Raw genomic sequence first — 13,049 nt, forward strand, 5'->3', positions numbered from 1 at the left:
ATAACTGATGACTATTACAGGCTATCAACAGGATTTTCAATCCTGCTGTGGTCAGGCAAGCAGGCAGCGTATTTCAGGCTCTTTCCTAAACACTAATTACATTTCTCTTCCTTAGAGAAAAAACCAGAACATGGTGTTTCCTGTTATTCAGCAGGTCTCATACTATTCTGAACCTCAACATCACAGTGGGGGAGGAGAGATGTTTACAGATGGGGACTGTGGCCCACAGTTCCAGTGATTACAAGTAAGAAAGCTTTCTTACCTCCATACTTAAATTTTTAGAAACATGCCAGACAGCTAAACCCCTGCCAATTAATGTAAAAGATCTTCCTCTCTTCAAAACAGAAAATGCTGTATGTTTATATTTCTTACTGAGCTCTGCTTTGACAGGAGCTTCTCTTGCAACCCATTTACCTGAAGTAGGGCAAGTGCTCTGCAGTTGTGCTCACTGGGCTTCTCTTGTGCAGAGAAACATGCACAGAAACAGAACATCTCTCTCTGTCCTCTTGGGTGCAAGAGGAGGACAAGGACAAGACAGAGCACTATCCCCCACAAACAAACAGCCAAGTTAGTTCTACACTAAGCTTAAACAGAATCAAAAAAACACCGGCCCAGATTCTAGGACTGAAGCTATAGCTTGCTCATTGCATAAAGACCATCAAAATCTCATTCCTTAGTTTCTGCTTCAAAAATGATAATCTCAGCTACACACTCCTTCTAAAGGATGAAGAGAGAGTACCCCGGATAATACCCTTGCTTTCAAAAGATGGCAGCACAGCAACTGTGAAGCTTTTCTAAATCTATCCCCATCTCTGGTGAGAGAAGCTGCTGTCTGGCTTTCCTTATATTCCTCATTTGAAAGCCAGTTCCAAAAATCCAGCCTGGGCTGTAAGTGGTGAATGTGCAAACCCCTGACCTGAGCCACTCTGAAAAATATCACGTGCACCAATTCTGCCAAGAAAGGCAGGAGCAATGAGATAAATCCAATGCACTCTAAAAGAGAGGTAAATCAATGCCCAAAGTCTAAAGGAGACTCTAAATAACAAAGTTGCTGACCAATCCTAGCAAGAGCTTGATCTTTGACAAGATGGGACAAATAGAGCATTTTTCTTATTCAGCATGTCATAAACACTCAGTAATGGAAACACTAACACTCCCCTCCCATTCCTGTCCAAGCACCTTCTACACATGACAGATTCCAAAGAATTCCCAGAGCACCGCAACATTACTATTATCAATCCCACACTTCAGAACTAGGCTCTTATTCAATATGTGAGTTCCCTGACACTCACACAACAAAACCAAAAAAGTACCTGGAAAAAAAGCAAAATGTCAGACTAGACTGTGCTTACCTGCACCTTCCCCAAGGCAGAACTGAACTGTTCCTCAGCAGTGGCCTGCAGAGTCTTTGCAATGGTGACTGCATCTCCCCCGAGGAGCACCTGCCGAAGCTGTCCTGCCTGGGTCTCCAGGATGGCTTTACTGAGCTTGGTCAAGCCCCTCATGACCATGATGGCATCACCTGCCATGACTGATGAATTTCTGTGCTGAAAGATAAACAGGGAGAGGGAGCAGAGAGACAAGATGTCAAGAACGAGTTTGCAACAGGTTTCATGCCCCCTGAGAGCTGGTGGCAGATCTCTGAAAAATCTCTTTCTGCTTTGGCAAGCAGCCACCATGGGAACTTGTCTGCAGCCCAGCTAGCACCCAGGGCAGCCTGAAGGCCTGGTTAGCTGATCTTACCAGGAAAAGAGAACTCTCCTTGCTCTCATGAATCAGGATAACTTTCCAGGACTCTACACAAATATCCAAGTTACCACTGACCAAGGCAAGCAAAGACAGTAAATGTCAGTAAACACTACAAAGACTGTCTTGATTCCTTCCAGATGTTAAAAGTGGATTAAACACATTGACCTTTAATTATTATGGGGCCTTGGAACACGTTCTCAGGTCCTGATAACACTGATGAAGTTCACTGTCACATTCCATTCCTGCCCTGGAGTTGTGCCTGCTCATTTTACATAGCTAAATTTCTTTACTGCCACACCAGTGATTAAGCTTTGTCATCCTCCAAAGGTAGCCTGCTCCACAGTCTGTTTTGTCCCCAACTTGTAGCTCACTCTGCTACTTCTAATAGGAAGTTTAAGCATGCCCACAACACCTACAGCATTTGCAAAGTGCTGCACTACAGTCAATTTTTGACTCAGCCCCACTTCCTTTTCAAGGGGCTCCATCTCAGATTTGAAACAGCCTGTGCCACCTTCAGCATCTTCAAATACAAACTGGGCACTGCAGGACGGAGGACAGAGTGTGTCTGACAAGAGTAATTTCCATCAACTCCTTTGGCTCAGACTAGAACCTAGCTCAGGCTCAGGACACTGGCTCTCCTACATTACTGTGGTTCACGTAAAAGAAATCCAGTGGTTGGGGTGAAAAACCATTTGGCTGGGGAGATTTTCACCTGCTTATTCCACTCATCTGCTGCACCCTTAAAGCACAGACAGGGTCACAGTTCCGGGACTGGCTCAGCTGCACATGTTCCCATCTTTACTGACACAGAAGACAGAGGCATGCAGTTGGAACAAGATGCTGACTCAGGTCCAACCTTGCCCATACAGCAGTCTCTGTAATGATTTGGAGAGAAAGAAAAAAGTTCTGACTGCAGTAGGCAGAGAGCACTCGCCTAAGGCCACATATTTCAGTTATCTCCTAGGCAGGTGCACAGGTACCAATCCATTTTTAGGAGACTGCCTGTCAACATGCACATATACTGAGCTATAAATGTTAATATACTGGTGTGGAGTCAACAGCACACAAGGCATTACACCCAGCTGCAGACCACAAGCAACTGGATCCAGTTACCTGCTCGGGAAACACAAGCCCTGTCTCGAACATGTCTGCTGTACCTGTCATGAAGGAGAGGAATGGACTGCTAAAGCTAAATTTCTGTCTAAGCACACAAATTTGCTGCAATCACTTGGGAACTGCACAGATTACTACAGCTGAACTTCAGAGAGACATTATTCTGCAAATGCAGGATAAAGCCCAGTTACTGGGATATTTGATCAACCACTGTTTTATCAGTGATCAAAACTGTGAACAAGCACTGCAGCCTGGAAGTGTTACACTTACATGTTGTAAGTACACTGTTAAAAGGACAGTCAAGTGCTTACAATGAACCTGGGAATAACAGGTTAGCTGCAAAAATAAAAACCAAGCCCACCTAGGTCATTTTTCTGTGGTTCTCATTACAAGATCTATCCATATGCTCCAGACCTCTGAGAAGTGTTACTCCTGCATCTCTCTGAGTTTAACCACTATGATTTGTTTTAACCTTGTATAATGCCCTTTTAAATTCAAAAGTTGCCTGTCAGGTAAGGAAATCTACTCTGTCAACAGGAAGTGTTTTTCTACCCCTACATCTTCACATTGGAAATTTCCACATGGATCTCACCCAAAGCATTTATTTGCAGGCTGTCCCTGCAATTCAGAGCCAGGCAAAGAACTAAGCCAACAACCCAATACTGTCCCAGCTGAAATGAGACCATTCAAAGGTTGCCGCTATTAAGAAATAAGTGCTTTTGTGATCACAAGTATTAGCAGCAAGGAAAGCCTGAGTGCAAAAAAGTTCATTTCCTCCATCCCAAGAAGGGCAACAAAAGGTAAGCCAATGCAGACTTGGACAACACACGCAAAAACAAATCCACTTTTAACATTATTCTTTTATTTTAACATTATACATTTTAACAGTATTCTTACTAATCAACAGTAGTAAAACTATACACGTCTTTCACCCAAAACCAGCCAAAGGCCTTGTCATAAAGTGACAGTTATGATATGCTAAATGTGCGCTTTTTAAAATAAATAAATCTCCAAACAAAATTTCAGGGAAGCTAATGCAGCCACAAGTAGAAAACATACATTGCACAACACTCATTCAACTCTCCACTGCTAAATATATCAACATGCAAAGAGGACCTACTGCCCTGCACAGATTTGGCAACACTGCACAGGGCAAATTCTTACCAATCTCTCTCTGACTTCCATTTCATCAGCCCCACTGGCTCTGCACAGCAGCTGTAACCACCTAGGTACCAGGTAAGTGGTTTGTTAGCTCAGAAACAGCAGCAACATGCTCCTATGCAGTGCTGCCAAAAGACAGGCTATTCCAAATAAAATATATGCTACATAATCAAGAAGGTAAAACACTACACACAAAAAAAACAAAACCAAGCATTAGAAAAATTACCTTTTTTTTTTTCAATGAAAAGGCAATAAGCACAAACAAGGACAACAGACAAAAACTGAGACAGGAAGCACACACTTCTGAGAAGGCTGGTACTGTACCCAACTACACTTGTGTTAATATCCAGCACAGACAGCAGGCAAGGCATTTTTCCCCCTAAGACAAATTCTATTCCTACCCTACTAAATCAATAAACACAGTATAATCAAGCTCTATCAGAAGGAGATTTACGGAGTGGTTCCAAAGGGAATTAGTGCAAGTGTACAAAGTCTGTATCACACTTGACTTGCTCCCTGAGGATTTTTAATCCAGCACTAGCAAAGTGGGGCACTGCTAGCACAGAGCATGGACGGGTCAGTGGTGTCTACACAAGCTGTCAGAGTGCCTCTAACCTTGCCTGAAGAGGGCTCACAAGTGTTGATCATGAGTCCTTTTCCAAAAATAAAGTCACAGATTTGACTTAGCAAGCTTCTCACAGTTGAATGAATGCCTGGAAAACCCCCACACCTTCCAGCACGGGAAGCTGGAGCCAAACCATCCTGACACCAGGCAAGGTACACACGGTGGGCAGAGGGCTCCTACAGGGTAGATGTAGGATTGATTCAGAGCCCTGCTGTAACAGCAAAACTAAACCACTGCTGGGATCCTCCTGTGTGCAGCAATCCTCAGCCTCACAACCCACAATTCTCTGGAGTCACTGACTGCCAAGTGTTTCCTCCCCTTTTCAACATTCCAGACTACTGGACTGAAGGTTTAAGCAAGTGCAGCTTGCTTATCACTCAGCTTATCAGGGCAAATAACAGAAACCAAGAGCCTTGCTACAAGCAACACAACAAATCATGTATTTGTCCCACTTTAAAAACACATTCTTCCATTCATTCCCTTTCTTTTCCATGTGCTAATATGTGCTCCTACAGACACACAGATCTGCTTGAGACTCCATGAGCTTTCTTTGAGATGCTTGTCCAGTGAAAAGTTTTACTCAGATATACATATGCACATGCATACACACACATATATATAGGATGGACCAAGTTTAAACAGAACTTTCTCATTTCTAATCATACAAATAGCAGAATCATATCTGAAAGTTTTCTGTGCATGACAACACAGCCTCTCTCAGTTTATGGGAACTAATTCTACTCTCAACACTTTGCTAAACACCAAACACTGTTGAATAATTTAAAAAGCAAAACAATATAACACAAAATAACTGACCAAAGAAAAAACATTGAAAAATCCCCCAAACAAAACCAAAGCAGTTTTACAGCAGCCCATATTCCCCCTGTCAGGTCTGCAGTTTTAGCTGCCTTCTTTATCTTCAACTTTTATTCTAAATAAATGAAAATAAATAATAAAATAGTGTTAGCTTGGACAGGTAGTAAGGCAGATAATTAGATATCACATAGCAAGAAAACAGCCTCTACATCTTCCCTCTCTCCATTATCCTTTATTACAATCACTGTTATCTTGGTTGTATCTAAACAAGAACTAAAACCCTGGCTTCAGTGTTATAACCACCCACACCATCAGAGCAAGTGTGCCAAGAGTGTAATGAAATTAAAATAATAAACACCACAAACAAGATGCAGAAGGCCAGATACTCAGGACATTGTTCCATGGCCATGAACCAACAGCAGACTAAGTTCAATATAACTATTATTCATTAAGCTGGTCTGTAACTGTTCTTTTACGGATTTTTTCCATTTCTTTTTATGTTTGTTGCCATACCAACCCTTTCATGTGATCCTTTCATTCATGGCCTTTTTCAGTTCCATCACACACCTCCCCACCAGCTCCTTTGATACCAGATTGCCAGGTCACTGCCTAGAGGTATTTTCATTAGCTGGATTCCTTGGGTTGCAGCTGACCCAAATTTTAACCATGCAGGGCACAAAACCAGCATTTTAAAAGGAAGAAGTTGCCATCATCCTTCAAACCAAACTGAAAATCCACCTTGCTTATCCTTCATTCTTCCCCTCCCCATAACTCCTCTGCATTGCAGCTCCAAAAGAAATGTCTTTAAAGATGTGACCTATAACAGAAGCAAGGACCCCTATATTTGATCCTGCCCTGTGGCTTGCACTCAAGCCCCCTTAAGCTGAATTCATCAAGTCTCTGAAAGCTGCTTTACAACCACCCTTCCACAAAGCACTTTGCCAATGCCATTTCAAACAAACACCTTTGAAGGGCAAGCGGAACTGGTTTGCTCTCTAATCACTACAATAGCAGTACACACTCTGATAAAAATGGGCTGCTTGGCAGACAAATGCCTCTTTCCAACAAAATTCAGAAGGCTTAGCACTCATTTTTGGCAAATGACACTTAGTTCAAAACCCAATTTTCCCCATAAATGGCTTGACACACATAAGAGTGAAAAGAATGCTTGGGCACTTCAGCAAGGCCTGCTCTATTTTAGGCACAGATACATCCGTGAATGCTCTGGACCAACAGTCCTGTTTACTTCTTTCTGGACAATGTCTGGGGAATGCAATAGCACAGTCACAGCCCACATGCCTGGAATTAACACAGGATCCTTCTACCCACCGATGAAAATAATCTAGGCAGACCTAGAAATAATTTAGCCACAATTAAGATTTACCACAATTAAGAGAGCTCAGGCCTCACTACAGGTCACTTCTGATATGCTTTGACACAGTGCACTAATAAATCCTGCCCTGGGCACAGGCTGTTTGCTGTTCCACTGAGGTAGATCCAACTCAGTTGCTGTGATTTTAAGGTCACTGCTCATTCACTGTTCCCCAAGAATGTGATCTCTATCTGCTCCTGAGAATTAAGTCTTGGCAGTTGGGGGCCCAAAATAATAATTTTTTTTAAAAAAAATCAATTTATCTCATTTGCAAGGCAAAACATTTTGGGCCATGGGGAGAGATTTTAATCTAGAGCTGTATTTATACCCAACACACAATCTTTGTATTACCTCTATAACCAAGAGGAAAGGGAGAAAGAGGACAAGGAAAAAAAAAGGGTTTTCTCTTCTGTTTACATAGTGGGCTGTGCTTATAAGTGCATTGCACTGCATCCTCTGCTTAGCTCAAAAGCCTTAAGTGTAACTTCAGTCACATTAATCCAGAGTTCATCAGAATTATTCATGTTACTCCCCATGCACGAAGTAGATCTTTCACTCAGCAACAAGAACAGTATATTAAAATCAAAAGCATTGGAGCATGACCTCTAAGCACACAGATTAATATGAGATTTTGGAAGATGCAATATTTGAAGCATGTACTTAAACAGAACTACTGCAAGATTAAACCTTTATCTAGGTTTATAGCAACTTTATATGAAAGCACAGTTCACTAGTTCCAAGTCACCCCATCAATGGTAACATACAGCACTACTTGAGAAAACAAATCCCCCACATCTGTATGGAATAATTCTACCTAGCAGAATTTATAAAAAGGTTACACGAAAGCTCTTCACTGATCAAACCCAAACACTGAACACTACCAACACCTTCCCCAAGTCTGCAGAGCAGCTCTATTCTCTCAGTCACTTCAGCATTAGAGCAGAAGAGATCACCAAAGCTCAGCTCCCTCTGATGCACAGTTCTGCACAGGAATCAACAGAGTTCCCCACTAGTCTTGCACTCTGAATTAGAATCTAAAGTATAAATTAAGGAGGTTGTCAACTTGCAGCTAATTTCTTTTTTTGTATACACTGTTACGGTACAATTGTTTTCATTGGAAGTTTTGACTTTCCAAAAGCACACCAAGGTTAATTTAGGAACTAAAAACCGATAAAGTGCTGTGCCTCACAAACAAGTGCAGATTTCTTTAGAACCAAATACACCACTACTTAAAACAAAACTCTTGAGAAGAACAGCAGCTCTTCCTCTTGCATTTAAACAAACACCTCTCTTCACTTATAACTGTCAAAAAACTCAGGAAATGGGACTGATACCAGTTGTCTACTTTAGAGGGAAGAGAACAAGTGATCTACCCAAACTTACACTGCTTGTCAGGCAGGGAAAACCCCCAATGCTCTCCATAGTACAGTGACCCTTACAGCACACAGCCTATCCCTAAGAGTCCTCTAAACACCCATCTCTATAGATCAAAGACAAACAAGGATCTAGAGCTGGTTTGCTGACCACCTAAACGATAAATTGCCAACAGTCACCATTAAATGCCATGCTGGCAGTGGCATCTAGTCAGAACCTTGCTAAGAACTAGACACAGCCTGTAACTGAGCTGTACAGCTGCTATTCCTCAGGATAAGAATTTTGCTTATCACCCTTTGTGTACACCAGGACAGAGCCTTGCACAGCACACCCCGAGCTGCTGTTACCAAGCCTGTAAGTGGCACCCCCACAGGTGTCTCTGGGTGGCAGAGCAATCCCTCTGTCACCTCTGGGAGCAGCAGGCAAACACCACAGCCACTGATCCCACTATTGACCCTGCAGGCATTCCTGTCTATATAGATCTCATGGCTTCCAACCTTGCCCTGGAAACTGGGGTTAGGTTCCAATTTAGCAAGTTACAGCACATCCTAGTCTATTCACAGCTCCCGACACACCAGTGCCCTGGCTGGGGGAGCTCCCACTTTTCTGGCTGTGCCAAATCCTCCCTGCAAGAAGGGGACCATAGGCAAAAAAGGACTACTCAAGAAGACATAAGATGATCTCTGTGCTGCAGGGGAACATGGTCTATCAGAACCCACAGCTCCTGCATGGCAGCTGTAACACAGACAAGTTATTTCTGTTTGCTTTCCACCCATAGGTACTTTTGACACTAGGGTAAATGAGAGTAATGAGCTCTGTATTTCTCTTATAGCTAAGCCTAACCTGCAAGCTCTCACACCTGATACAGAATCTGTAATCTGCAGTTGTTTATGCTCTCTATGTATAGACTTTAAGAAATCACATTCGCATAATACAAATACATTGCCTTTTCAAATTAGAAAAACCAAAGCTTTTTGCAGCTTGTACAGTTGTAAAAAATAAAAATCCCCAAACTGAGTGAATCTGAAAGGCCATTGAAATCACATTTGCATAATATAAATACATTGCCTTTCCAAACTAGAAAAACCAAAGCTTTTTGCAGTTTGTACAGTTTAAAAAATAAAAATCCCCAAACTGAGTGAATCTGAAAGGCCATGCTCCACAATGCTTTGCTGTGCAATGTAAAATTGTATCAGGCTCACTGATTTCTGAAGGGCTCTCTAAAGGAAACACTCAATCCACTTGCAGTTTTACTGCCCAGTCATTCTCCCTGCCATATCTTCCCTAATCCCAAATACTCTGTTGGTGAGCACTTTGACCAGATCAAATTAGGATGAGGATTTAATCCTTCCAAATGGCACAATCCAGACAGCAGGAGAGCTGTGACATTTCAGAACAATGCCCCCAGCCCTTCTCTAGTTCACTTGTTCAGCAGACCCAGAAAAAAACCAAGGCATGTAACTGGTTAAAAAGGAGGCATGGATAGCAATGAAAGGAGCCACATGAAGATGTAATCTACACCAAAAACTACAACAAACTACAGAAGGAAAACAAACACAGTAGGAGAACTTTGTAGTGGAAATTATCACTTGCACATCACAAAACAGCTCTAGGACCACAGACAGCACAAGTAAATAATCTTTCCCTGTTTCTCCACATACAGAATACAGTTTTTACAAAAAAGACAAAGTCTTATGCAGCTTCCAGAAAAAAACACCTGTTTTTAAACTACGGACATGCATGCAGACTTGTTTAAATAAACATATAAACTTGTCAAGTTTCTAAAAGCCAGCTCCACAGACTGACAGCTAAGTTTTTCAGGGCAAGTAATGTCATTTTCTATGCTGCGAGAAGCACACGGAACATTTCAGAGACTGGATAGCTGGGAACTGAACATGCTTTATTTAGCTCCATACCTCTACTGACAGACAAAACACAAAAGCCATTAAAATAAAGTGTAGAAACACAACTGTGCAAAGAAAGGACAAAACTTGTTATTTCTTGTGTCTTTGTCACCAGCTCAGATTGATTTAATTTTGCCATCTACTATATGGAAGAAGGGGAGGTGAGAGGAACAAAACAAATGGCATTTAAAAAACTAAAGAAGAAGCTAAAGACAAAAAATTTAATGTGAAGATAAGAATGTGCTTATAAAATGAGTTTTCACTGCTGGGAGAGAAAGCAGACAGTGATTGAACCCACGCCCTCAAACTACTGTGCTTCACTGCCAGCCTGCATTTTAGCTCCACATGCCAGTAACTGATTTTCTTCTTCAGAACCTGAAGGAAAGCAGGCACAAGGCAGCACTTTTATAAAACAAGCTGAAAGAGAAGCTACTCTCCTCCTAAAGTTGCTCTGTTCCAGAATATACAGCTCCTTAAGCAAAAAGCCTCCTCTTCCAGACTTCTTTCTTTTGCAGTTTTAGAGGGAGAAGACAAGAAGACCAACAACATCACACTGGAGATGTGGTTCCTAAATACTGCTTCAGACTCACTGCCTCTGTCCTAGGCTGGACTGTTCACCCAGCAGGACAGATTTAAGGAAAAGGAGAAATGCTTATTCATGCACTAAGCTAAGTCCTGAGATGTATTTGGCAAGACACCTGGATCAAACAATTTACCCCACACACACTGACACACAAGATGACAGACCATGAGACACACGTCATCCCTTGCACCCTGGTTAAAACAATGAAGAAAAAACGCATGCAGACAGAAAAAAACCACCAACTTCTACCTAAAAAAAAAATAAATCCCAATTCCACAAGCAATCCACTGGTTTTAGCATAAAAAATTAAGAAGCAGGAATTCAGCTCCTGTCCCTTGTTCCCTCTCAGTCTCCAGAAAAACAATACAGCCTGACAAACAGGGTGTGAAACAACAGACCACCACCTGCCTTTAAAAGGACTACTGGAAGACTAGGAGCCAAAAAAAGTTCAGTTCTTGCTGCATGCATGCATTGAGCTATTATTGTGTTCACTATCACAAATGAATTAACCAGAGCTCCACTGCACAGCACAGAATTCCCCTCAGCCAAGGTGATCAGCACTTGGACAGTAAAGGAGGCAATCCTCCACCTCTGGCCTTTTCTTCTGCTCATCTCACTAGCTCATTATTGAAAGGGAGACACTGCCAAAGCACAACAGGTCACCCACTTTTTTTCCCCATCTCTCGTAAGACTGGACAATACAAAACTGTTTATTCTAAGCACACTTCATTCAAGGTTACCAATGTCACTGCTAATTAACAGCAATGAAACAAACATCTATAAAACACAAAAAGAACTCTCCTGGTCTAAGAGCAAGAAGGTCCTTGCTTGCTCTTGCTAGCTGCAGTTCCTGTGAACTAAACTCCCTCTGATAACATATGAATGTTCTTACCCCATGACAGAGAAATGCAGAACTACCAATATACCTTTAGACATCAATCTCTATTCAGTCTGTATAAAGAACAATTTCTTAATCCCTTCTTTTTTTAAGTCTTTGATTGAGCTACTATTGACTTTAGCCACTATCCTTCTATACCCAGTGCTAAGACTTATTTTGCATATTCTTAATTAATACACCTGAGTCTAGTAAAACAATATAATTAAAAGACAAGCAACACAGAAAAAATCATAAATTGTTAGGTCAATTCTTTTTAGGAAAACAATACTTTCAGTTATGGAAAGAAAAGCTTTAATTTCCTTTCCTAACACTGACCACAAAGTATAGATTTTCATTGCATGGAGGGGAATACAGAGAATCTCCCCACCTACGCTCCTGCCGGGTGGCACATAACCTTGTTGGGCTACCAGAAATAGTGTTATTTCTTATTATTCAGCCCTGAAGAAATCAAAAAATGGTCAGTAACCACGAAAACAACATTATACAATGTTGTGTGAAACCAAACTTTCATACTCGTAGTTATTTATAAGCAGCTTGTTCGGTGTCTGTTTGAAACTAAGTATCTCCCCATCAGTTCCTGTTCACGTTGTTACAAAGACTTTACAAGCCTGTTTGCCTATAGAAAGAAAGATTATTTCCTCTAACACTTTACCAGAGGCAGGGGGCTCACAGGGGGTTTTTTACTCCCGTTTCAGCCACAAGCAAAGCTCAAAAACCAGCCGACAGCTCTATTTTACAGCCGCCTCCACCCAGACGCGCGGATCGCTCCCAGCGCCACAGAGGAAGCTCCAAGCCGGAGCAGCCCGGAAAGCAGCACGGCACCAGCTCCGCGTGATATCCCCGGGCATTCCGCAGGGAATGAGCCTTACGGAGCGGAGCAGCGGCTTCCCCCCTTTCCCCCGATCCCCCCTGGGCTGCGCTCCCCGCTCAGCCCGCGCCTCTCCCGGCCCGGCCCGAGGCGCCAGGCCGGGCACGGCCGTCCTCCCCGCGGCAGCGCCAGCGCCGCCATCCCCCGCGTCCCTTCCCGCTCCGCTCCGCCGCACGGCAACGGGCAAACTCCACAGCCGGGGCACCACCGGTGCCGGGTGCGCTGAGCGCCGGCCCCGCTCCCGGCCGGGCGCTGCCAAGAGCGGGCAGGAGGCGGGCCCCGCTCTCACCCCGACGGGACGCGGCCAAGGGCACGGCAAGGCCGCGGCCCCGGCCGCCTCCCGCACCACCGGTGCCGGGGCACCACCGCCCCCACCCCGCCACCACAGCACGGCCCGGCCTGGCCCAGCCCGTCCCCTCCACTGCCGCGGTCGCTTCCCATACCCCGGCACGGCACGGTACAGCCCAGCAGCCACTGACTCGACTCGACTCGGCTTGGCTTGGTCCGGCTCCGCTCGGCTCGGCGGCCGCGGCCCGGGCCCGCACGCCTGTTTACCGCCGCCACCGCCCCCGGCCGCGGCCGGGCC

At 43.7% G+C, this 13,049-nt stretch overlaps 1 protein-coding gene across 2 annotated transcripts in view; it reads right to left on the reverse strand.

The window, feature by feature from the left end:
* Positions 1 to 13,049, reverse strand: part of COQ8A (coenzyme Q8A) — a 40,636-nt gene extending 27,587 nt beyond the window's left edge. The window contains exons 1-2 of one of the 2 annotated variants that reach the window (XM_039717043.1): positions 12,907 to 13,049; positions 1,353 to 1,547 (exon numbers count right to left, since the gene is read on the reverse strand). In XM_039717043.1, coding sequence (XP_039572977.1) covers positions 1,353 to 1,529 — 177 coding nt within the window. In that variant the 5' untranslated portion in view covers positions 1,530 to 1,547; positions 12,907 to 13,049. Of the gene's footprint in view, positions 1 to 1,352; positions 1,548 to 2,461; positions 2,625 to 12,906 lie in introns of those variants that run through there. The other variant, XM_039717044.1, reaches the window with a different exon arrangement.

Source organism: Passer montanus, unplaced genomic scaffold (genome assembly GCF_014805655.1).
Source record: "Passer montanus isolate IOZ18808 unplaced genomic scaffold, ASM1480565v1 scaffold37, whole genome shotgun sequence".
NCBI lineage: Eukaryota > Metazoa > Chordata > Aves > Passeriformes > Passeridae > Passer > Passer montanus.